At 44.6% G+C, this 26,880-nt stretch overlaps 1 protein-coding gene across 1 annotated transcript in view; it reads left to right on the top strand.

Moving 5' to 3' along the window:
- EMB (embigin) overlaps positions 1-26,880 on the top strand; it is a 247,742-nt gene that overhangs the window by 162,391 nt on the left and 58,471 nt on the right. The window contains exon 7 of the mRNA XM_069627247.1: positions 22,475-22,602. Within this exon, the coding sequence (XP_069483348.1) occupies positions 22,475-22,602 (128 nt within the window). The remainder of the gene's footprint in view (positions 1-22,474; positions 22,603-26,880) is intronic.

Raw genomic sequence — 26,880 nt, 5'->3', positions numbered from 1 at the left:
GACTGTTTTAACAGTGACAGTGAGGACAATACAACACCAGACAGGATTTTTACCCGGCATGGGGGGAACTTCCTGGTGTACACTTCTTGCCCTTATGGTAAGGAAGATGTGACTTGTGACTTCAGAAGGGATGAGGTGATTTTCCAGGTCCATGAGGGCTGCCTTTCCCACCTGAAGCCTCCAGTCCAAATCAGCACTCTGACCAGGGACTTCTCCACCCAGCTGGAGGAGGCCGCTGAGATAGCCAAACCAGAAGTCTTTCCAGACTTCAGGCAGATGGTGGAAGAGAGAGTCAACCTAGCTGATGCCTGTGTGACTCTGGAACCAAAGCAAAAGTTGAAACAAGTTTTCTTGGATTTCCAAGATCTCTTTGTGGTAGACTCATATGACTGTGGTCGCACTGACATCCACACAACAACAATCCCCACGGACCCTGGCATGACTCCTGTGTTTGTGAAGCAATATCGCTTGCCTCTCGCTTCAATGGAGTCCCTTACTGAAATAATTAAGAACCTTGAGTCCCGGGGAATAATCCGTCCAGTTCACAGCACCTTCAATAATCCGGTGCTGGGAATATTGAAGCCAAACGGCCAGTGGAGACTCTGCGCCGACCTCAGGGAGCTCAACAAACTCTGTCCTACATTGACCAAGGGCTGGCCCAGATCCAGGGGTCACAGGTATTCACTGCAATGGACCTGACCAATGGATACTGGACCGTGCCTGTCAGTAGGGAGGACCAATACAAGCTGGCTTTTACCTTTGGGGGCCAGCAATACACATGGACCCGGACTCCCTTCGGATACCTCAACTCCGGCAATGAATTCAACATTTTCCTACATAAGGCCATGCCCGACCTGGGTGCGAGGGGTAACCTGGCTAATGTAGATGATGTCCTCATCAAAAGTTCATCTGTGGAGGAACACATAGCGGAGATCCGTTATGTTCTGACCCAGTTGAGGGCCGCCGGAGCAAAACTTTCCTTTCAGTAAGCACAGTGGTGTAGAACCCGTGTTAATTTCTTGGGGCATGAGATTACTCCTCAGGGTCTCTGTCCCCAGGAAAAGAAAGTGGAAGCACTTCAGAAACTGAAAGACCCCACAACTCTGCAGGAACTAAGGAGCCTCCTTGGACTGACTAATTACAGCAGAAAGTTCATTGAGGGCTAGGCAGAGATCACCAGACCCCTGATTCATCTCCTGAAGGGGGGGGTCAAGTGGGAATGGGGTCCAGAACAAGCCGAGGCAGTAAGACAACTCAAGAGAAGCCTCTCACAAGCGCCCTGCCTAGCTTACCCTGTCAGAAACAAGGAGTTCTTCCTGGAGACGGGGTTCTCTAATACGTGCTTGACAGCAGTATTATACCAAAAGCATGACAAGGTCAATAAAGTAATCTCCTATGCGAGCAAAACTTTATCCTCTGTGGAGGAAAAATTCAACGATTGTGAGAAGGCACTCCTGGCAACGGTGTGGGCATTGAAGAATTACCGCCCGTTTATCCAGTGGGAACACATCATAGTGGAGACTCCACACCAGCCTCTGCAATATCTCCAAAGTGACAGAATCCGGGCCGGAAATGTGAGTAATTCCCGAATTACTTCCTGGATTCTGTCAATGCAAGGCTTTCCTGTGGAGGTCTGATATGGCCAAAACAAGAAGAGTCCCCTCGCGCAAGGTCTGGCTGACTTGCATGATTGTGCCAGAGAAAACTGTCTCGAGGACGGAAGTCTAAAAATAAAGGACAACATGGAGGCATACCTTAATTCCCCCCACAAAGTCTTTGAAGAGGACAAGTGTGAGGGAATGCCCACTGTCTATGTGGATGGATGCTCTTACCATGTTGACAACGACGGGGAGAAAGAACTGGTGGCTGGCGTAGGGAATGCATGGGTGAAGGAGTTCCCAGAACCCTCCGCTGGATACAAAATTGGTCCCCGAAGTAGTCAGGTGGCAGAATTGATGGCTGTGCATCAGGCCATCCTCACTGCTGTCCAGCATCAACTCCCCGAACTGGTCATAATCACAGATTCGGATTATGTACGGAACAGGTTCGTGGAGCACCTGGTTAATTGGAAAACCCAGAGGCATGTTATGTGCTAATAACAAACCCTTGAAACATGGGAAGTTGATCCAAAATATTGATGATCTGGTCACCTCGAATGAGATGACCATCTATTGGAAAAAGATCAAGGGTCATTCCAAAGTAGAGGGACCAGACAAAACTGGAAATGACTTAGCTGATCAGCTGGCCAAAACCGGGGCCATCCAAGGGGATCTAATTGAGATTGAGTCCCTGTTGGGGGAAATCCAGGTCACTGCTATCACTAGGTCCCAGACAAATGCTCGCAACGACCTTTCAATTGCACAATGGAGTAAGGAGACCCCTGATGCTGATTTGATTACCGCTCAGAAGGGGGATCCAATTATTGGTACGTTTTACCAACACCTTGAGGACCCTGAGACCTTTCCCCTGACGGATACCGATTACATTGGGAAAGAGGACCTAAGGGTGTTGATGAAATGTCCAAAAATGTTCCGGATCCAAGACGGTTTGCTGGTAAGGAAATCCAAAGCTGGCCACGATCAGTGGGTGGTTCCTACCTCATTCCGAAGCCTGATGTTAAGTCACGCCCATGATGCGGCCACCGCCGGTCATAGGGGGTTTCACACAACATTGGAAATCTTAAGAGAGGTTGCATACTGGCCACACATGGGGCAGGAACTCGACCAATACTTGAAGGGTGTCTTGTGTGTGCACAATTTCAGCCATCATCCCTCACGCACCGTGCGCCTCTCCAAAAGAGGGGGATGACACTGCCATGGTCAGATTTACAAATCGACTTTGTAGGCCCCGTGATTCGCTCTGCTAGGGGGAATAAGTACATGTTGACTGTGACATGCTTGTTTACCAAGTGGGTGGAATGTCTCCCAGCCCCAAATTGCAAGGCAGAAACTGCAGCTGCCCTGATGATTAACCACATCTTTTCCCGTTTCGGTCTACCTCAAAGGATTGAGTCAGACAGGGGTAGCCACTTCACCAGTGAAGTAATGACAAAGATGTGGGAGATACTGGGGGTCAAAAGGAAGTTGCATATTGCTTACCGGCCAGCTTCTTCTGGGGCAGTAGAGAGATATAACCGAACCATTGTGAGCATATTAAAGAAGTTTGTGGCAGATTCTGGGCCAAGTTGGGATATCCGATTACCTCTGGTTCTAATGGCCATCAGATCTACCCCTTCATCTGCAACCAAAATGTCACCATTTGAGTTGATGACTGGGCGCAAGATGGTGCTTCCTTAGCATTTGCTCTACAGGACCCAAGAGCAGACACTGATAAATTCCTCCACAACTCATGAGTATGTGGAGAATTTAAGGAAACACCTTCAACATGCTTTTGCTTATGCTCAGCAGAATCTAGAAAAATCAGCTAATAGCATGAAGACCCACTATGACCTGAAGACTTCCAGGAAGGAATATCAGGTGGGGGACCGGGTCTATCTATACAATTTCCAAAGGAACCAGGCCAAACAGCGAAAATTTTTGCCTACATGGAAGGGACCCTTTGAGATTATAGACAAAATCTCCCCTGTGGCCTATAAGATCTGCATCCCCAAAGGCGGTTTGGCAAAGGGGGAAGACAAGTGGGTCCACATTAACCAGTTGAAGTGTTGCCATCCCAGGCACACTCTGCAACAACTGGAGGAATCCTCTGGAATCCTAGAGGGTACTGTCTCAGATTAATTCAGTTCTAACATAAAATATCCTACATATCGCCTATCAAATTCTGAGTTTCTCAATGTGGGTGTTTTTGTTTTTGAATGCAAAAAGAAATGTGCATGTTCATATGTTTTGACTATAAATTTATATGCCACCCCACTATATCAATGGTGGGGGAGAAATGTCCATGAATAGGTATTGCCGCTCTTCCTTTGTCGTCCTAGGAGAAAGAAAACCTGGAGATGGGCCAAGGAGGACGATCCGGAGACCGGGAGCAGAGACGCAAGGGGCCCAGTGTACCGCCCAATATTCCCATCAGGACCGGCGAGGAGAACTGATCGATCAGTACCGGATGGAGGAAAAGATGCTGAACTGAGCCATCTATTGGAAGAAGATGAGGAAACATCCCAGGTCTTGCGAGTTCCATCAGTGAAACAGAATGGCCATCGCAAGAGGGGGGCTTGTGGGATGTTTTTACCCATGCATCCGAGCCCTACCTCAAAAACTGTGCAGTACTGGCATTGAAAACATCATGATGGCCAGAGCTTCCCAGAAAATGCCCAGGGAAAGGCATGAAGAATAGGCTGCCACCCATTTTTGCCGATGTTATGGGCACAGAAGGGCACTGCCTAAAACCACCATTGGACTACCCACACAGTAGCCTGAAACCATTGGGAATGGCAATGCTGATTGCCAGAAGCAACCTAGAATTGTGGGGAATTCATTTTCTTAAATCCCAAAAATGGGTGCATTACCAGTACTCACCACTATCAGAAAGCCGGCGGTTTAAAACAACACCAGACTTTTTTCTCTTTTTGTGTAAAACTGAATAAATGAACCCAAAGCAGGCCAAAGAAAGACTTACTGAGAGGTGGATCCAATGTAAAGTTATTTTCTGAAGTGACTTGAAGGTTTATAACAAGACTGGCTGAGCTGTGGATTTCAGCAGTTTAAGTAAATTTGGACTGAAAGACACTAAAAATCTAAATGTTTAAAAGAAATGAGTGACCTACTTTTGAGTGTCACATAGGTTGCAATTGTTTAAATGTCATAGTTTTAAACTTAGAATCAGAATTCTAGCTGCATATGTAAAAATGGTTAGTTTTATTTGAATGCAGAAAACTGGGTAACTAAAAGTGACATTAGCTGGGGCCTGGCTTAAGGAACTGAATTCTGCCCACCAGCTACCCCCGACAGGAGATGAGACTTGCACTACAGCTGTGTTCCCAGGCCAGCTGCCTTTTGCTGTTCCCACCAAAAGGGATCTGACACTTCTCTGATTGAATTATCAAGGGACTGCTAGAGACTAAACATAGGACCCAGGCAGAGGGTTTATTGAAGTGGCCATAAATGGCTTCCTCTTGAACAATGGGCCTTCCAGGGCCCAGGCAAATGTTTTATTATTGGAGTCGTAAATGTGGCTTCCTCCTGGAAGGAAAGGGGAGGAGCACTGCATGTGAGAGCAAGCTGGCTTGGCAGAAACTGGGAGGGGGAGAAACTGGAGACAGAGGCTGAGCTTGAAGAAAGTGGAAAAACTGGTTTCTGTACCATGTGACCTGAAACCACACCCCTCTGTAGCCACAATATGGTTTTAGAAAAAGATGAATAACTCATAGTACGGACTTGTCATGATTATTTAAATGATACCATAATTCTTGTGATTTTTCTGCCCACATTTCAAGAGGTTTTTAGAACCGGTGGCATGATCCGGGGGCAAACTAGCAGTTAAGAGGGTATTACTTAAAATATCTGCTTGTGAAAAGTCTGATACTTCATCAATTAATGCCTGCATGCCTTGCACACATTTGGGTAAATTTGAGTAAGAATCTGATATTGGTAACCTGACCAAAAAGTGAAATATGTTGCCATTTCTCAATGCAAGCTCCCAGGAAGAGCAGATTTGGACAGGGTATACCTCCTGTGATATGTGATGGGTGCATGTAATTTTAAACAAATGTGTACCTGTGCAAATATGTCTTTTGCGTCAAAATATAGATTGTGTGTAATTTGACAGGGGTGGGTTCTCTGTACCATAAACAGACCTCATCATGATGACACTTCATTTCATTCCCCCAATCAAGGGGAAGAGGATGAAGTGGCCAATGACAAGTGGAGAGGGGTAGGGCCTAGGAAGCTAGCCTTTCCACCCATTTTCAAAACACATAAAAGCAGACAGTCAGGACAGATAGGGACATTCAATTCCATTTGCTGCGGAGCATGCTGCCGGACCATACAACATCCAGAGATCCAGACTTCAAATCCATCAATCTCCAGAATCCAGAGAGGCTAGTCCAGCAGAGCAGAGCTGACCCAGACCACTGTTAGCAGAACCAGAGAGCTGACCCAGATCACTGTGAAGTGCCGAGACCAGACCAGAGTCCAGTCTAAAACCTGACCAGATCCGTGGCGAGGCCCATTCTATTTCTAAATATATTGTGAGTACCTAGCAGAACTGTGCAGAACCAATCTCTTAGTTAAAATAATATAATTCAATCTATTTTAATCTAAGTAGAACTGCCTCCTAACTGTCACCTGTCATTTTGTAAAGCTGTCACCTGTCATTTCTAGTTGCTAGCTGTCACTTGTCACTTTGAACTTTAAAATTTCAAATCTGAAAAACGACCTTTACCATATCGCTCATATCTCTCTGTCCGTTTGTCTTGCAGTAACTTTCCTCTGAAAGCTGAGAATCTTGGCTTTTCAACGAACCTAGAACCGCATTCCTATTCCATACACTTTTGCCGCAATCGCGAAAAACGCACTCGCGAATTTACCGCGATTTGCAAATTTCTCCACGGGTGAAAACAGCAGTTTCCTTGCTAAAAATTCGTTTGCCTCTTAAGAACCATCCCTGAATCATTGCTAGAGTGAGCCTGGACTAATATTAACTTGATACCACTCACCCTGAACCTCTAGAGGGAATTAAAAGCATTTTAGCATATTTTTCACTTCATTGCCAGCACATATAAAAGCATTTTGGGCCTGTGTTTCAAACTTCTGTAGTCTAAGCTTGCTGGGGTGAACTGAATTACATTTGATTGCATTTCTGAGAACTGTGTGCTTTCCTTCCATTTCCTTGCATTGCATAAAAGGGGGGGTGAATTGTCCAAAAAAGTGATTACATTGGCCCTCATTACGACCTTGGCGGAGATCCATGGTGCTATTTGCACCATGGTCCATGGCGCTAAGCTGCCAACTCCGCCATGGTGGTTGGCGGACTTACCGCCCCATTCAGACCGTGGCGGGGCGGTAAGTCCCCAATCCCCATTTACCCTTCCCCATTCCCATTTTTGCCCCATAGGGCATAATGGGAGTGGGGAAGGCGTTAATTACGCCACCGTAAATTACGGTGGTGTAATTAACAACAAGGTCCCGTAGCGCCATGGATTTTACCGCCTGCAAAAAGCAGGCGTAAAAATCACCATGGCGCTACGGGAACTCGTACTCAGGCGGAAAGGGGCGCCATGGTTTACGCCGGCGTAAACCCTTTTCCGCCAGGGTCGTAATGAGGGCCATTGTCTTTTGCTGAAATCCTATCAAGTTATTTTCTGTACTGCATTTCATTCCACATTGCATCCATTTGAAACCACCAAAGTATTGTTGCTATCTTATCCATCCTATAACCACTCATCATTGATTATAAAGAAGTGTGCTAGTGCCGGACTATCCATTATTGATTACTGCTCAGATTAAGTGTGATATCCAATTATTAATTTATCATAAAGTGTGATATATATATATATTGTTTAAATTATCAAATAAACCTTTAAACTTGCAAAACAGAACTACTTCTTGGCTCAGTGGGGTCAGGGGGATTCCAAGAGAGGGGTGTTATATAGGGGTAGTCATCCAGAACGCATGAACTGGACATAAAGATATATCCATAAGGGTTTCCATTCAGTATCCCAGACTAGGCATTGACTTAGCTGTAGTGTTGAATTGAATCCTCTTACAAATAATGCCTTCAACTGCTTATACTATATCATGTAACTACTTCACCTTCAAGCGCCCAATTACCTCTGGGTCAAGTGCGCAATATAAATAAAATAAACAAACACGTTGAGATTGGTTGGTCCCACCAGTCCAGGGGTAAAGCGCCTTCTCAGATTAGTTAGTCCAACAGGGCTTCCCTGAGACAGATACCAGAAAAGATGCTGGGCCTCTTCAGGAGTCTTCTTCAGACTTCAGTTGGCTGTTCTTCTATGAGGACTTATTGGCTCCCATGCTGATCTGAAGAGATGGCTGCAGGTGTCCTCATCTTATCCAAAATCCATCCTGGAAGCAAGTCCAAGCCTCCAATGGTAAGGATCTGCACCATTCAAACAGGCAGTAGTTGTCCAATCGGGGACAGCTATTGGTTTCAGTCATGCCCCACACAGAGACTCTCTGGATCCAGGAATGTAGAATGGGACTAGAAGTGTCTGCCACTTCCTGAGCCATGCACACACAAAGGCATCACTAGCCTGTGAAAGCAGCAGTTTTCCTGGGCAAGTGCATGACCTTATAAGCAATTTCCTGACCTGGCAAGGCAGGAGGAAGGCAAAGCAACAATATGGCCAAACAACAAGCAAACATTTTGTTGTGTGGTCATTTTAGGACACTAGCAACTTTTAGAAGCCATACACAGTATTTTTGTGAAGAAGAGAGACACTTATCTCTGCTTGTGGACCGAAACACGTGCCGACAAATATAGGAATAATCTGAAAATAAAATTCAGATTAGATACGACACCTGACACTAAGGACTGGTTCATTAACATACAATAACAGTATATGGAGGAACACATAGTGTATCAGTTGCCAAATTGGTTTGATATATACAAATGTGTGAATGAGGAAGTATGGGTTTGAGTATGAATGTTTGAGAGATGCTGATGTAATGAATTAATGTTTTTTATAAAACTTTATATAATAATTGTCTCGTTATTTGAATATTGATTAAAATGGATACATTTTGAACAAAGTGTTGTCATCCCGTTCCACTGGTCTACCTCTTGTTCTATATTTGTGTACTTTACCTGAAGGACCAGGGACACACTTGCAGGTATACCCTTTATTTATAAATGTGTTCAGCAAACTGCCAGTTCCTCAGCAGCTTCACCAAAAGGCATTCAAAGTCTTTAAGCCTAGGCCCTCGTCAGTAAATAAAATGGGATTTACAATGCGTTATAGATAAGTCCATGAAGTGGCCATGAGGAAACAGGCATTGAATAAAGAGTTAAGGTTAATCTCTAGAAGCCAAACAAGGGATGCCAAGGAACAAGCAAGAGGGCTCAAACAAGCCTTTAAGAACTGGATTAAGTTACCCAAACACCTGATGCTGCAGCGGGAGGCAGAATGTATGTTGCTCCATATCTCATCAAAAAAATACAGCAGAGATGTGGAGGTTGATTAATTATATCTTGGCCCCCCCAGAAGCTACACTACTCAACCCACTATTGGCAGAAAACTGGAAGTGCCATTTTAATCAGTTTTTGATGGACCTGAAGAGTGCACCTCTCAAACCGCATTGGATGTAGGGGAAATTCGGGCCTTCTCCATGTAACAGAGTGAGATACATGCACTGATCCTTAGGGAAAGCAACACTAGAGCGGCGGACATTGACGGTATGACAAACTTACACCTGAAAGAAGATCCGGAAATTCTGGGCTATGGAGCTTGAGCAGCGTTTTGAATCCATTAAGAAGTAAAAAAAAAAATACTCACATCGTGGATAACTGCAACCATTGTGCCAATCTTCAAAAGGGGCGATAGGGCGGTACCTGGCAATTATAGGCTTATTGCACTTTTGGATGTAAGCAGCAAAATCTTTGCAGCACTGCTCCTTAAAGCTCTTTCGAATTGGGCAATCTCAACACACCATTACGACCCGTGGCAATCGGGGGTTATAAAAGGTGTGGGAACATCGGCCAACCTTTTTATCCTGAACATCCTCAAGGCAAAGGCTAAGGCAGAAAAAGGGACAGAGCTTTATGTGGCTTCAATAGACTTGGTGCACTCATTTGACACTGTAGATCGTCAGAGGTTGTGGCTAAAATTGGAAAATTGAGGTTGCCCGACTGACATAAGCAAAGCTCTGAAATCATTACACTATGGGACTTCTCTTAGTGTGAGATAGGATCAGTCAAGTGGCCCCTTCTGTCCAATCAGAACGCGCAATAGGTTGAAACAAGGCTGTCCTTTGGCCCCAGCTGTCTTTACCTTGTTTATCTCAGATTTTAGATGTTCTCCACCATCATTGGTCGGCGTTCAAATCGGAAGACTGCTCTCCGCAGATGACCAGATCCTTTTTGATCAGACTAAGTTGGGGCTCCAATTGCAGTTTAACACTTTAGAAAAGTATGTGGAAACAAATGGATTAAGGATCAATGTCAAAAAATCAAGAATCCTAATTTTGGGGAAAAGGAAAAAAAAGGGTGTTCCTACTAAAGCATTGTTCCTGAATGGTGAGAAAATCCTTGAGGTTTCGGCGCTCACCTACCTTGAACTATGCCCAAATTACAGCATCACTGATACACAAAGGGAACAGGTGCTTGCGGAGCAAAACAAATAATTTTGCGGCTATTGGAATTATAATTAATAACAGATATTGCAAATTTTCACTGACCCCCTTGGTCGATGTTTTTCGATTAAAGGTAACCCCAATTTTGACCTACGGGGCAGAAACATCATTTCACTCTCGGCCCTCGTGTGGGGCAGATTGGAGGGCATCTTTTGGAGGAGGGTGTTATGCCTACCGAACTGTGTCCCAATTCAGGTTATAAGAGCTGAACTCAGGCTGAACTCTCTTTATTCAATCACAGTTTGGAAAACCCTCTCAATATTTAGGAAATGTGGTGAAGAAGGGAGGGAAGGTGGTTTGGCTGTCATTGGCAAGTCCATGAAGTGCCCATCGGAAGCCGTATTGACTGGTTGGAGCTCTCTGTGTATGGACATTTTGACTGAGCTAGGAGAAACAGCAAAATCTCTGGGCGATCGGCCAGCAAGAGTCAAAAGAAAACTGTATGACCTGGACTGGATTCAAATGCTTAAGTTTCAAACTAACTCAAAGATGTATGGCAATAAGTTTAAGGATGTAAGAGCAAGAGGATCCCTTCCACCTTACATGTCCAAATTTCCCTGTAAATTCAAACAGGATAATTTCTTGAGGGTGAGGATGAATCTTTACCCAACTAAGGAAGTTTTGGAAGTTTGAAGGCCGCCAGGCACCGGAACTATCAGTGTCGACTGTGTGACCATGACTGAGAAACTGTATTTCATCTTAAACTACATTGTCTCGGTGGCATTGAGCCTCGAACAAAATTCCTGGCTAAGCACCTTTGTAAATGTACAACCCTGACAGTGGAAGAATGGTGGGGGAGATTGTTGTCAAGCACACAAACCTCACTGACTTTAGCTCTTTTAGCTTTCGTGAAATACCTTTTTGACCTGTTGGGGGATAAATGACCTCATTCCAAAAACTGGATGGAAGCAAGGGGAGCACCCCTCTGTATGAGTGACCAAACTGGTAATTATTTGTTCACCCTTAGGTGAGCTGATAAAATCTAAAGGGTGCCCTCAGCAAGGTTTTTGGTCGAGTAAAGAAAATGTTGTACTTGTAAAAAACTGAATTGGATGAATTTTAAATTGAGATTTGTACTCAGTAATATGTTTTATTTTGTTTGATACGTAGTAATGTATAGCTAAGGTTTAAGTTGAAAACCAAATGCTAAATAAAAAATAAATAAATAAATAAAATAACGCTGCTATGGCCTCAAGCGAAACGGCATGGCAGAACGGTTCATGTCACCCATAAAGAAGACGATGCAGAAAGCCATAATTTAAGGGATGCCAGCTCAACAAGTGCTGTGTCGGATGCTGCGGCACTACAGGAACACGCAGCACACCGCGACGGGAGTACCACCTGGTGAACTGATGAGGGCTTACCAGGCAAAGACCAGACTACCCCAAGTGGAAGGAGCGAGCCGGGCACTGAGAGGGGAGTTGGAAATCATGGAAGCGGATGTACGAGAGAGAGATATCCGAGGACAGGAAATGGCCAAGGAGGAAACTAACTGGGCGAGAAGGGCGATGATGAAGGTTTTCAATTAAGGGGATGACGTTCTAGGAAAGCAACGGATACAGAGAAAGACAGATTTGAGATATGAGAGTACGCTACCAACGGAAGAAGGAAGTGACCAGTAACGCACCGTTCTTCATGCACCGCGTATCCGGAAGAGAAGGCGACCCTGAACAGAAACACAATGGGACACAAGACACACAGGAAGCGGCAGGAGGTGGAGAAGAAAACATACCGCAAGGAGAATCAAGGCCCCTGGAAACACAGCCTGGGGAAGATGACCGTCCAAGGCGAAACATCAAAAGACCCAGCTGACTCATTGAAGAGATATGAGATAGATGTAGGGAGATACGTTTGGGGGAGGTGTTGCGGGGGGAATTACACTGTGTGAACGTGCCCTTTAAGGGTACCTCATGTGAAAGGAAGATGAGCAGTCACTAGAGGAAAAGCGGCAGTTTAAAGATGTTGAACTGGACACACACCTCTGTGTCCTCCTTTCTGCATGCTATTATCAGGTTGTTACACTCCCTACACCACCCTCTGTAATGACAACCACTGTCATAGTGAAAGAGGGTAGTGTCTCAGCGCTGTCCCAGTTCTCCTTCTTGCTCTCGGCGTGAGCTTCATTCATTTAACCAGCGCTGGATCCTGCCACATTGGAAGAGGATTAGCCAAGGCTACAACATCTGACACTGACGCGATGAATGCAGTGCAGGAAGTAAACAGCAAGCAAAAGTGATGTAGCCTTAAAGGGATGCAGAGCCCACACGCACATCAGCTACAGCCTGCACATGTGCCTTCCTAGAGATCCTTGGATGGCTTCCAACAGCCCTGGTTATTGAGTGCTCGTGTAAGTTATAGGATAGTTCACATCATGTGCCTCACATCGACCATGTATCCTGCCGTGAATCTGTTCTTGTCATGCTGGAGTCATGCTTCCTTCATGTTAAACATTTTCTTTGAATCTTCCCATTTTGGAATGACAGAGATTTGTTTTTCATGACAATAGGGGTCATTACAAGGTTGGAGGTAGCCATGGCTACCCCCTTACCGCATACCGGGTCTGGGTTCCCTGAATGGGGAATTACCGGGCCATTCCAACCTTCGAGGACCCGGTATTTCGCCATTCAGGGAACCCATCCCCATTCCCATTCGAGCCCCCATACGGCTCAATGGGAATGGGGACCATGCTAACAACGGCCCATTAATAACGGGCCCGTTGTTAGCATGCTGGTCCTTTCGCGGCTCCCACTAAGGGCACCTGGTGAAACCAGCCGCCCTTAGCGGGACCCGCTAAAGGACCTCGTAATGCGGCAGTAAGGGGTTAACGGCACCAACATCTTTACCGGCGCTGTTAACCCCTTACCGCCAACCTTGTAATGACCCCCAATAACTTTTAAGTAAGGGTCCAGATCGAGGGGCAAACCCTCTACTCATAGCTTGCTAGCATGAGGAATCGGGTGACCCTTTCCTGAGGCTACTGCACCACCCCTGGACTAAGCAAAGTGGTATCAGGAGTGTCATAGGCCTACAATATGGGGCATGATATAATGTTTTGCAAATAGGGTTCACATGTCATGAATGATGCTTTGTATGTTGTATGGGGTTTTCATTAATCTGCTTTAGGGAGGCTTTTGAAAGAATGCTTCCCAAAAGCAGATTAAAGTAAACCGTTTGAACACATTTTCCTTAACAGAATACATACCGAATTAAAGGATTATTTAAAAAACTACCTTGCGTTGCATGTTGTGGCCATTGCAAACTTCGTTGCTACCTGTGAATACAAAAGATGAGCACCGTGTTGGACGATTACAACTATCAGAAGATGCTCCAATGGTTAAGAAACAGAGCAGGGAAAACCTTGGTGAAAAGATCTGTTCAGGAGTGATGGGGACATTATGCAGGGATAGGGGGCGCAGTGAGGTTCCCCTTAGGGGGAAACCAGGACCAGGGAAGCAGCTGTCAAAGAGTGCCAAGGAAGAGTCATTCAGATGGGAATCCAAAGTGGGAAGCACACAATGTGAAACCAAAACCCGCAAAGGGGGCTGCTGCCGCGCTCACGTAGATGGGAATTTGGTAATAAAATGGAAACATGGAAAATATACAGGTGCAGTGGGATATTGGGATATCATTAAAAGTGCCCAAAATAGAGGATACATTACCAATCGAGGGAGATTAGGATTACTTCGAAGTTATCCTGAATGTACCTGTATTTATTTGAATTAAGTATATTTTATATTGTATGTAGTATTTCAAAAATGTGTATATTTTTAAACTGAATTTTTTATGTGTAAAGTTTTTTGGGCTAAAACACATTAAAGTATCAAAATAAAATTGGGATATTTCTATGTGGAATGCTGAGCCTAGCAAGGAGAGCGAAAGAGGGTTTTGTAACGTTTCATAGCCAGGTATCAGACCCACAAATAATGGTGGGGCTTTGTGCCTGAGTCCCACAGTTCTGCAGTGGAGCAAATGAGCTGATTTCAGATTTGCAGGTGCTACCCTTTACCTGATGCACACAATCTAGAACTGGAGCTCATTTGGTTATGCCAGAGCGACTGTGGGATACCTACGCGCAAATGTGATTCATAAATATTTGCCCAAATAAGCAGATATTTCCAGCTTTCCACTCCAGATTTGCTCTAGTTTTTGGCTTTGTCTAGTATGAGGGAACAGGTGCAAATCCGAGATGCCCACAAGCTTCTCTTGATTTGTTCCATTGCAAATCTTTCTGGATTAGGCCCGATGTGCCGATAAGGATGCAGAGAAAAGCACACCATGACAAAATTACCACATTGATAGGAATCCTTCAGTACGTGATCACAGCAGAAGATCCAGCATAGAGCAGACAAGGTATGAAAATACAACAGCCATACATATGACGACATGGGCAGACCTGAACTTCATTCTTGACCACACCTTTACTGCCAGGTAAGCTCTGAACTGGGAGAAGGGGTGCCACAACAATGTGATGCTATGCTGTCAGACTTTTACAGAAACCTAACACTGTCATAATAAGAGTATCAAGTTTGGGCAGTGCGAGCATAGAACATCCTGGCAGGGGAGTATACCAGGCAGTCCTACATTACAGAAATGTGCATTTGTGAGGAAGCCCTGGCAGGAGAGCATACCAGGCCTTACAAGTCACAAGTGTTTGAGAATATGAGAACAAGTATTGAAAACAAGTGGTTTACATAAAAACAAAACCCTGGCAGAAGAGTATACCAGGCATTTTGAGAATATGTGTAAAGCCCTCGCACGAGAGTATACCAGGCATGAAAAGTCACAGTCTGAGAGTATGAGAACAAGTGGTTTGCCTACAAACATAGCCCTGGTAGGAGAGTATACCAGGCATTGGCAAGCAAGATGTGTTTATAAAAAAGGCAAGACCTGGCAAGAAGACATTCCAGGCAAAGGTTAAACTGGACAATGTTATATGAGAGAATCTCGACAAAGACATAACAAGAGATAACCAAGGAGAGTGAATAAAACATATTGCAGAGTAAGAGAAATCCTGGCAGGAGAGTACACCAAGCATTGCTTTGTATAGTCAATCTATTGATGTAAAGGAACTCAAAGAACTGGCATTAAGTGAAGTGAAATCCAGGGAAAGGGAATTTACCTCTGGAACGATGAGCTATATTTACTCAGAACTTTATGTTGGAGTTAAACATTTCTTCTTTTGAACATTAGTACGCTTTTTAATGCCAAAGACATTTCCCTTTCACTTTAGAGTTGATTTTAGAATTTGATCAAACTCTCAAAGTGCTTTGCAGGGGCAGGAAAGAGTGAGAGGGACAGTGAAAAGCAGCATGGTGGAAGCCTACATCCCTTGACCAGAGCCCTCCTGCCTATCCTAACGCCCCATACCTTGTCTCAGAGAACAAAGGCCTTTAGAGATGGGACACCCTAGGTGTAAGGCTACACCTTTTGAATGGGTGTGCTCCCTTGATTCCCGGACCCAGGACAGTGGCATGCTGTGTGGCTGTCTCCGTGGAGGGTGTTACCTGCCCTCACAAAAATATCAAAGAGGAAGCACAGCCCTGCAGGTTCTCGTCCTGCCATTTGGCAGGCTCAACCCAGCTCACCAGAATACACACCATTTTCCACAATGCAGCTGACGCACAGGAGTGATGTGTGATATCAATTGGAATGTGGCAACCGTGATCACAAGTAAGACCATGCACTATGCCTAAATGTAGGCTTAGATTTTATTTAGAGTTTACTCTGCCACCAGCATGGCTGACTTATGATCATCATAGTGTTGGGTTCAGGGGGGCATATCTTAAAGGCCTGAATTACTGTGCCACAGTAATTTGTCTGTCTGCGGCTATCAAGTAGGTATCTTGTGACCTTCGAACCTGCTCTGTGCCATGAGTAGAACTGATGCCGCAGATCAGGCTACTAATGTGGCAGGGCACAAATGCACTATGCTTTTGGCATGGAGTGGGCTGGAAAGGGGAATCTGGTTTCTGAATTACTCCCAACATTCTATTTGTTAATAAAACAATAAAAAAACAGGGCTTTGCACCCTTGTCAGCTGCCAATTCCTCACAGCTACGCTGCAGATGTCAGGACCTCGGGTGGGAGCCTCGCAGTCCCAGCACTGTCCCTGCACTTCACAGAAGTTGATGTATGCAGGGAAAAATAAACAGAGAATTTTACAATGGAGAACAGTGATTGAGAAATTGCCCCAAAACAGATGTGCTTAGCAAAGTAAGTCTATAAGGGGTTCACTTGCCTGTAAAAGTCAGAAAGGTTTAACGCAATAGCAAAATATAGGGTGTTCCATTGGTGTATATGGAGGGAAAGCACAACAGAAACATCTTTCCTAATACCCTATCTTTGGCTGAAACTATAATGCATTTGGTGCAATCATTCAGTGCTGCGGGCACATGAATGTGTGATTTTTCTCAAGACAGGTAGTGTATTGCAGGTCGTTGCCCCCACTGCTACGCTTTGGGAGGAAGGCCAATTTGGCACCAATGTCTTTGACTGGCAAGTCCTAAAAAAATTCCTACTTTATAATGTTATGCATGGCCTGGTCATGAAACATCTGGGAATCAAAATAGGGTACACAATGTATGATTGAAAACAGATTGCATTATACTAGCTGACAACGATGTTCAAAGTTTTATCTGGGATTGGCCCATGGCTAGATTTAACAACTCGGGTGTGTTAACGTTTCTGTCTGGTACTTGTAATCTTGCATTATCATGTAAAAGTAGTGGAATGCAAAGATAAAAAGAAACCTGTAAAACAGGAAAAATTATGTTTGAAAGAGTAAGAAAATGAGTAATGGAGAGGGAGTGAAAGAGAGTAAATGGTTATCATATAAAAAGAGGGGAGAATGAGAAATGTATATATATTTCTCGTGCTTGCGATTCTTCTTAGATTCACATGGTTTTCATAGTCTGGTGGCTGCTTTGGAGTATTGCATATTTTTGCGAATCTGAAAAACTGGGCGTTGAAGGGGCTGTTCCTGTCACACTACCTCTATCTGCAATGTACAGGCACCCACAATCCTTCATGCATCGATATCCTCAGATTGTTGCATGGGATGATCTTGTGGTGGTATCAAAAGAGATAGTAAGTGGTCTGCATTGCATTGGTGTACAAAATCAAACCTCATAATGGGAAGACCTTTCAGACATCCACTAGTGAAAACAACAGTGACGACAGATGCCTCACCACTCGGCTGGGGGTCACAATGTCAAGAGCTCACTGAACATGGAGCATGGACATAAAAGGAGACAAACAAACATATGCATGTTTTAGAACTCCAAGCTATAAAGAAGGCCCTGTTATTGTTTCAAATAAGACTATACAACAACAAGTGTTTAGTCAATACAGACAACACCATGTCAATGTCATACATAAACAAGCAGGACGGAACACACTCAACAACGCTGTCGCTCCTGGCACTGGAGATATGGTGTCTCACAAAGAACATTTCGATTCAAGCACAACATGAACTAGGAGATCACAACTACCTAGCAGGAAATCTAAGAAGAGTGCTTCAACAAAACAACAAAACCATAAGTGGAAAATAAACACAAACACACCCAAACATATTTTCAAGATGCAGAGTCAGGTGACATTAGATCTGTTTGCGACAGCCTGGAACTCCATAGGCCCAAACCAAGCATCTAGGGACCCAGAGAAGGGGTCACTAGGGAACACCCTATGGATGAATTGGTTAGGGATATTTTCAAACACTTTTGCACACATGGTATACCTACCTCACAAGGATTCTGATTCTAGCACCTGTAAAACTCCAAATAGTACCTAACTAACGAACACAACAATACAGCCAATGAACACACCCATGCCACCAAACATTCAATTTAGTGGGAGTGCCTCTGAAGGCATAGAGTTGAGAAATGTACAACTTCCATCAAGATGCATGGGTATTCCAGGGGAAGCCAGACAACTCAAAAATTAGCACTATTATTTGTACAAGCGGATAGATAGTAAATATATATATATATATATTACCCCTCGTATACTTTTTGGTTTTGTTTTTAGCTCCATTAAGGTATATTTCACAGCAGTAGCAGTCTTCACTACATCACGACAGAAACATATCCTAGTGGAAAGTTCTTGTAGTCAAGGCTTTCATGGAAGGGGTAACACATATCCACCCTCCAGATTCACTTCCACCCCATGGGGGGAACCTCAACACAATTCTGAAAAACCCATGGGGGTTCCATACAAGTCAATGCATAAGTCTTCATTAAAATGCATCCCATACCGAGTTGCTTTCCATGTAGCAGTCACATCCATTAGAAGAGTATATGAATTGCATGCTCTTTCTACTTCAGAACTGTGTGTCTCCTTTCACAAACACAAGGCACTTCTGAAAACCCATCCTTGGTTCTCACAGAAATACATTTCTAAATTCCATATCAGTCAATCCATCAAACTGCTCTCTTTGTTCCTAAATGCACAAAGCTGGGGAGCGAGAGCTCTACACACACTGGCTTTAGGGTGAGCCGCCATGTTCCACCTCAATAAAACAAAAACAATAAGGAAAATAAGCTCCAATTGTTAGATTGATTGTCAAATGCATTCAGCTGTTCGCTAGCACATGCACCATTACCATGCGCACCAATGGTTCATTAGTACTGGTGCAACATTACCAATGTACCTTTAGAAGAGATATGTAAAGCTGCAACTTTTATTTCACTCCATACACTTACACAACAGTACTGTGATGAACCAGACACAAGAACTGATTCACAGGTAGGGCAAGCGGTTCTTAAGCATCTATTCTCTACCACCACTTTCTTCCGCTACTGCTTTCTAATCTATGCAAAGCATGTGAATCTAAGCAGATTCACAAACCCCAGAAGACAAATATTGTTTACCTCGCAATCATCTTTCCATGGGATATACCAGCCTAGAGTCGCACAAAAAAAGTGCACAGTCATGAACGATTCAACAGCAGGTTACTGTGTGAGTCTTATCGCTCTCTGTATGAAATGGTGAAGACTGACAGAACAGCACTCCACTTGACATTTATATGTGTGCATCTTTGAAAACTGTGTGCAGAAAAATAATCACAAATCTGAAATCTGTAAAATACAGGTTAACAGGCAGCAGTCCACACACATCATCCCAACCCGGCCCAGCTCTCTTCTTTGCTTGTCAGCTTCAGAAATGTGTGATAGGGCCCTAGTCAAACATACAAAAATGGAAGCTTCCTATTTCTTTTGTACCAAACAGTGTAGCGGACCAGGTCCTGGCTGAAGCATCGATAGAAAGTATTGTTTATCAGCCGCATATGCAGAACATGCCGAACTGCCACACAGTCTCGGAGGAACATGGCTGAAAAAGTCTGTTATAAGAAATTTGATTTGTGAGCTTTTTGCAAATATCGACACATGCAATTAGTTGGAATCATATTCATTTAAAGCTGGACACACATGATTAATTTTGATTTGAATATAAACCTGTCACTTATAATGAGCCTAAGTGCTTTATTCCTGTTAAACTGAAGTGTCCACATTTGGGGCAGGAGTGCAGTGAAACGGGCAAATTGGACACTTTGCAGAGGTTAAAGTCCATTGTATCCTTCATGCCATTAAAACGTGGGTATTCATTAAAACTCAGAAGTAAAGATGTTGTGTCTGTGATCAAGTAACAGTTGAGAGCATATAATAAATATATGTGGTTCCTTTTAGATGTAATCAATGAGATATGTTAATAACTGTTCTTTTGTCAGTCCACAGGATTAGAATTATTGACGTGGACAGGGTGTTATTATCTCTGTAGATGTAGTATGTCACAAACTGATATAGAAAATCCAAAGCAAATGGTAGTTTTCAACACGGACACAAAGCAGAACACTTGATGTGCTCATGTCCTTGGCCTCAAGCCCAGGGACCGTAACTCTCCAGGACTGAAATATCTACACTGGCTCCCAGTGGCTGCGAGGATTAAGTTCAAAACCCTCTGCATTGTCCACAAGGCCTTCTGGGGCCTGGGGCCTAAATACCTTCAACTCTCTCTTCCTAAATATCTTCCTTCCCGAGACCTTCGCTCATCCGTCTCCAACTCCCTCAGGGTCAGCCGCTTCTCGAAGCAACGAGCTGGGGGTAGATCTCTCTCCGCGGCAGGGGCCTCCCTCTGGAACAGCCTTCCTGCCTCCCTGAAACTTGAGGAGAACCATCTCCGGTTCCGGAAGCACCTCAAACCTTCCTCTTTGCTTCTGCTTTCTCTCTCCCTCTCCCCTGCTAAAGTCTTCACTGAAACTGCACTGAATCTGCAACTGGGCCACTCTCAGCGACCTCGGTCCTGGGCCCAGCCCCTCTCCACTTGCACTGCCTCCCTGGCAACCCCTGCACTGCGGGACTGTCTCTGTATCCCTACAGCCCCCCCTTCCCAGCACTTGTCTGCACTTACCTTGCACTTGCCACCATCTGGCCCTATTTTTTATTTTTATTCTACTTACTTTGTACTGCACTTCCCCCTCCCCTTCCCCTTGCACTTCTTCCCTTCCCCCTACCCCTGCACTTGCGCGATCTGAATGACACCTGGCCTAGTAGGATCGTTGTCTGTCTTCCCCTTGTTCCCCCCTCCCTGCCTCGTCGCGCCTTGAAACACTTGTATAGGCACGTTACAAATGCCATATCATATCATATCATACAGAAAACATGAGCTGTTTATTATCAGTAGATGTAAGTCTTGAAGAAAACGTTATGTGATACATTTTGGAAATAGCCTATTTTTTACAGGATTTAGGTTGATGAGTTTAGAAGAAGTAGGAAATACACCTCATTTAGCCACGTGTGGCTCAGAGATGGAAGTCTGACAGGTACAAGATCTACCAACAGGCACATAGCCTGTATTGGCAAGATGGCTGCTAAGCGGACCACTGGACCTACCTGGGAGTGCTTGGCAGAGTTGCGTAGCGGTGACATCACCAGCTTTGAGTTAGTGGGGCGGCAGTCTCGTTACAGCCATCACTCAGCTCCCTCTGCTAAGCTCTGAATTGAGCTGCAGATGTATTTATTTTATTTATTGGATATTTGTATGGCGCCTATACGCAAGTGTTTCTAGGTGCCACGAGACAATGGGTGGGGGTGGACAGAGGAGAAACAATAACAGTAAGAAATGATTCTACTAGGCCTTGTGAAATTTGGATCGTGCAAGTGCAGTGACAATAAGTGCAGTTGGGAGGGGGCACGTCAGGGTGAAAGGGATGGGGTGAGGGAAGAGGGGACGGAGAAGTGCAGGAAGGCAGGGGACCGGGGTTGGGCAAGTGCCAAGGGGTGCCAGTGGTCTGGGTAAGGAAGTGCAGGGAAGGGATAGACCAAATTCAGTCTGGTCAGGAAAGGGTGCTCGTGGGCAAGTGCTGGTAAGGAATTCTGGGGTAGACTGGATGGAGAGGGCCTGGCCCCACTAAGGTGCATAAGTGTCCAGGCACCAGTCACAGCGGCAGGGGCACAGTTTAGCAAGGGAGGGGGAGAGGGAAGGAGGAGGTGAAAAAGAAAGTCTTGAGAAGTTTCCGGAACTTAAGGAGGTCTAGCTCAAGTCTGAGAGGGGCAGGAAGGCCGTTCCCAAGGGATGCTCCTGCCGAAGAAATAGATCTACTCCCCACTCTCTGCTTGGAGAAACGCCTTCCATTTAGGCTAGTGGTGGCAGATGGGCATGGTGCACAGGCTGATCAGAGGTGGAGCATCTGAAACAGAGCTAAATTGTGTGGTCCTGGCAAATGTTTTGAGAGGAAGCAGCTTCTCAACCTACTCAACTAGGTACCTAATTATTAAATACTTGTGGTTCTGTAACGGATAAAATACATAATTTTATAACTACTGTTGAAAGTCAACAGAATAAAAGCAGTATGGAATTGAATACAATTCTTTACCCTGTCTTCATGATAATCATTTTGTATGCAATAATGCAGCTTTTATATTTAATACATCCTTCCTAATTCCTTTTAATGCGACACATTAATTTCCGAGCACGTATGAGGGCTTGCAACTATTCTAGCTCTTCAGAGAATAGAAATAGTAATAAACAAAATTGCTCTTTTCAATGAAAATTCAAAACCCACAAAAGGGGAGTTTTTTATTTCATGCCTAAACACGTTCCTTAGCAGTGATGATAAGTTGGGTACATGCCATTTATTTTTGGTATTTACTGATTTCAGATGATGCCCTCTGAATAATCCTGTCTTTTCTTTGATTTACTCTTAGTGCCTAAGGTAAAAGGAGGAGACAAGCCAATGGTCAGTTATGAAGGAGATACTGTAGTCATGAAGTGTGACACATTAAAACACAAACCACTGACATGGATATGGTACCGGAGTGAAGGAAATGACAAGGTATTGTATGATCAAGTGTTCATTTATTGCCTGTGGGGCAGTTACCGGTCACCACAAAAAGTATATTGTTGTTCAACAAGCAAATGTAAGTGTCGCAAAGTGAATGCATAGTCATTTGGTGCATGAAACAGCTTTATGAACAACTGATATCAGCTTAAACATGATTTAGTCATGCAAAATGGTGCACTAGCACAGGTAAATCAATATTGGTATACTCAGTTGCTGTCAGAAGTGGCCAGTGTTTGGATGGTTCTGGTGCGACTTGACTGCTGACTTTGAGACATTGAGAGGTGCTTTCCTCTAGTCTTCTCAAACCGAGTTTGGGAGCCGCAGAGCGCTGAGGTGTGCGCTCTAACTTTCTCGTACTCTTGCTTTTCCTGACATATTCTCTGCCCACTTGCACTTGCCTTCACCCAGAGCCACAAGCATCGTCCACTGCCCGCTTTGCTTTTCCCCATGCATTGCAGCATCTGCTGTCGGCACAGTGGTCAGTGAACGGCAGCCGGGTGGCTGTTCAGATGGGGATGACAGCGTGAGCTCATTGAGTAGTGTGATTCCCAGAGCCTTGTGGAGGTGGTGGAGGCTCTGGCTTTATTCAATCCTAAAGTGTCATGAGCTGAGGTGAGATATCTGGTGCTTCAAATAGCACTTCAAGGCCCTCTCCGACCAGTTGGGATCCATGGGTTGGGGTAAACATGCATAGTGATTCTTTTTTATAGTTTGTTTTAAGAAGTGGAGGCCGAATTATACATAAGAAAGGCTCAAACATGTTTTCTCCTAATCGGTTGCCGCTGTCTTATGGTCCACCCGATAATGTTTTAAAGCCTCATATAACAATTTGCTCACCGAGCTTAAATGAGGACAAAAAAAGACTCTTGGACCCTGTGGTTTCCAATGCGGGCTGTGGAATTCAAACTACCCAGTCAAGTCCAAACCCAGAGTCCGCTTTCTTATATGGGAGCGTCCAATTTGCCAGAGTCACACTCTCTCATGTTCTCTTGACCACTTGGATGAATTTGATTTAGACGGTCATCCAAATGCAGATTTGATTTCAGATGTATCTATTTTAGCACCAGTCATCTCCTACGAGCTTGCGAAAAGGGTGTGTCTCTCACTAGATGTGGGGCCCAATACACGTTCATGAAGATCGAGAGGAGGTGATTCTTCATAGATCTTCATTTATCCATGCCACTGAATCATCACAAGTGTTGTTTAGAAGAGGAACTATTGGAGGCTAGCAGGGTTATTTGCCGCAGCGGAGATGGTTGACAGGGCCTGTTCAACTTTTTTATCATGTGTTGCCCCGCTGTCGGCTGAGCAGGAGTCTCCATCTGCTTGAGGTGGCCCGCAAATGGCTGTGGAGGGGGTCAGATTTAGGGATCTGCCTCACACTCTGAAGAATTTTGAATATCAGGAAAGAGCAGAACAAGTAATAGATGCCTTTTATTTTCCAGTGTTATCTCCCATTTTGAATACCATGGATAGGGGGCATGATATCCATACCTATGAAGTGCGGGATTTAAGATCACCTGTTAAAAATTTATTTAGCAAATTATGTTTTTTGGAGGGTTTTATTTTGGCACTCGCAAGGATAATACCCCTCGGCATGAATCTGGGCCTCAGAAGAAAACATATGGCTGCGGAGAGGCTCCTTGTGCTATTAATAGACCTCACCTTGTTGATCATGAGGTGCAAGTGGGTGATCCTGTGGCTACTATTTTAAAAAGAGAGGAGGATAAGATGATCAATCCTGAGCAATGAGTGATTTCTCTTGGAGATGTTGATGATACCTTAAGCTATCGTCCCAGGAAGAGTTGCAGACTTGATCCTTAAAGAAGACCTCGACCTCCTTGTCGTTACAGAAACCTGGCTACACCCGGCAGCTGGCCCAATGCACATGCTTGCTATCCCAGATAATTACACTATCCTGAGACACGACTGACCCAACTCTAGAGGCGGGGGCATTGCTATCATACACAAATACAGCCTTACCATGAGAAGTGTAACTACTATAAATCTCCCTTCCTGCGAATTACTCTCTGTTAAAGTCCCTCTTACCAACTCCCAAACTCTCAACATATACCTGATATATCGTCCAACAGGCCCAATAGGCACATTCGATGAAGATATTAATACTATACTATCCTGTAACCTCAAAAGCTCTACCCAAGTACTCATCCTTGGGGACTTCAACATGGGGTACAATGACCCAGAAGACCATAGTGCCAGCTCTATACTTAGTACCCTCTCTGATCTAGGATTCACCCAAAGATGTATGGTACCTACACACGTCAAAGGTAGAACACTTGACTGGGTGGCTGACTACAATTGTCTAGCCAATATAATCGACATCTCACCATTAGCCTGGACCGACCACTATTTGGTATCATTCACGCTGTCTACCAACCGACCCCCACCTCCACCCATCAGTAGGGCCCCACCCACACACACGAGAAACAAGAAGTGCATCACTGTGGAAAGACCCATCCCGAACCTACTCCCCACACTAAACACACTCCCTGACAACCTGGACCCTGAGACCATGGTCAAGGAATATAATAAAATTATGTCCACGTCGCTGGATCTAATCACTCCCTTCAAACTTAGACCGAGCAAGCCTAAAACGCATCTGAACAAATGATACACACCATTCCTCAAAAATCTAAGACAGCAAAAATAAACTGTGAAGCCACTTGGAAAAAACACCCTTCAGTACCCAATAAACTCAAACTAACCAAACTAGCAGCCCTCTACAAAAAAGAAATCTACCTTGCTAAACGATCTTCCTTTGACACCCGCATAGCCCATGCAAAATCTAACATGAAGGAACTATTCTCTATACTGAAAGAAGTAGAAACCCCTATTGCACCTCCAGACACCTGTACTAAAGACAAAAACTGGTGCTCAGAAATTCAAAAGGCCCTAGCCAACAAGATCACTACATTACAATATACAATTCTTTCAAAAAAGCCTCCCTGAATGACCCTCCCACCTCCAAACCTCCGGAGAAGCGCACCGCAAGGGAAACTACCCGCTTCAATTTCTCTAAAGTCACCACACTTGAAGTAGAAAAAACCATCCTGTCGCTAAAACCATCTAACTGTCAGGGCGATCTGTGCCCTGCACAGCTCATTATACTGCGGCCCGTGACCTTTCCCCTTTCATCACAAAATTAATTAACGCCTCCTTCACCACTAGTTCTATCCCCACAAACCTAAAACAATCCTGGGTATTGCCATTACTTAAAAAGCCCACACTTGACCCAGCCACGCCCACAAACTACAGGCCCATAATGACTGTGCCATTTCTTCTAAAAATATTGGATACGGTTGCATACTTGGAAATACAGAAGTACCTGGAAGAACACCACCTACTTGGAGCTAGGCAATCAGGCTTCCGTCCCCAACATGGGACCGAGACTGCCCTCATTGACCTTCAAGCCCAGATCGACAAGCTTGGAGACAATGGGCAAGCCACCCTGCTCCTCCTCCTAGACCTCTCCGCAGCATTTGACCTATTCGACCACTCTGTCTTATGCACTCACTTACATACAGCAGCCCACTTTTCTGTTGAGGCCATTACATGGATCAGATCATTCCTTAACGACAGAACTATGAGGGTCTTTTCAACTACAGCTGCAGCAGACCCCATTCCCATCACTTGTGGCGTGCCACAGGGCTCCTGTGTCTCCCCCACCTTCTACAATATATTTACCAAGCCCCTTTTCGATGATTTGGATCATCTCGGTATCATCTACACTAATTACGCGGATGATACTCCGATCCTCCTTCCGCTTTCTGGAGATTATGAAAAGGATTTGGCTTTGGTGAATAGAGTGTACATCACCTCCAGGCATAGATGGCCACAAATGGACTATGCCTGAATGATGATAAAACTAAACTCATATATTCTAGGTACTACTACCAGTTTGAAGAAACTGGGCCCTGCCTATTGTTCCTTCACGATTGATGGCAATAGCATTAATGTGGGACAAGAGGTCAAAACCTTGGGCTTTTACCTGGACTCCACCTTCTCCTTCCTCAAACAGGTCAAATCTCTAGCCTCCTCCATGACCTATACCTGTAAATTGATCCGTGCAGCTAAACCTTTCCTGTCTGATACCAGTTGCTTGACCCTTGCCAGAGCCCTCATATTATCCCGCCTGGACTACTGTAACGCTCTTTATTTTGGGTCCTCCAAAGCCATTACCAGCAAACTCCAAACTCTCCAGAACAAGACTCTTAGAGCAGCATTGGGCATCTCTAGAAGAGAGCATAT

This window comes from Ambystoma mexicanum, chromosome 6p, assembly GCF_040938575.1.
Source record: "Ambystoma mexicanum isolate Mex_15411 chromosome 6p, UKY_AmexF1_1, whole genome shotgun sequence".
Classification (NCBI taxonomy): domain Eukaryota; kingdom Metazoa; phylum Chordata; class Amphibia; order Caudata; family Ambystomatidae; genus Ambystoma; species Ambystoma mexicanum.
The sequence above is the reverse complement of the archived record's forward strand: the minus strand, read 5'-3'. Positions and strand labels throughout refer to the sequence as shown.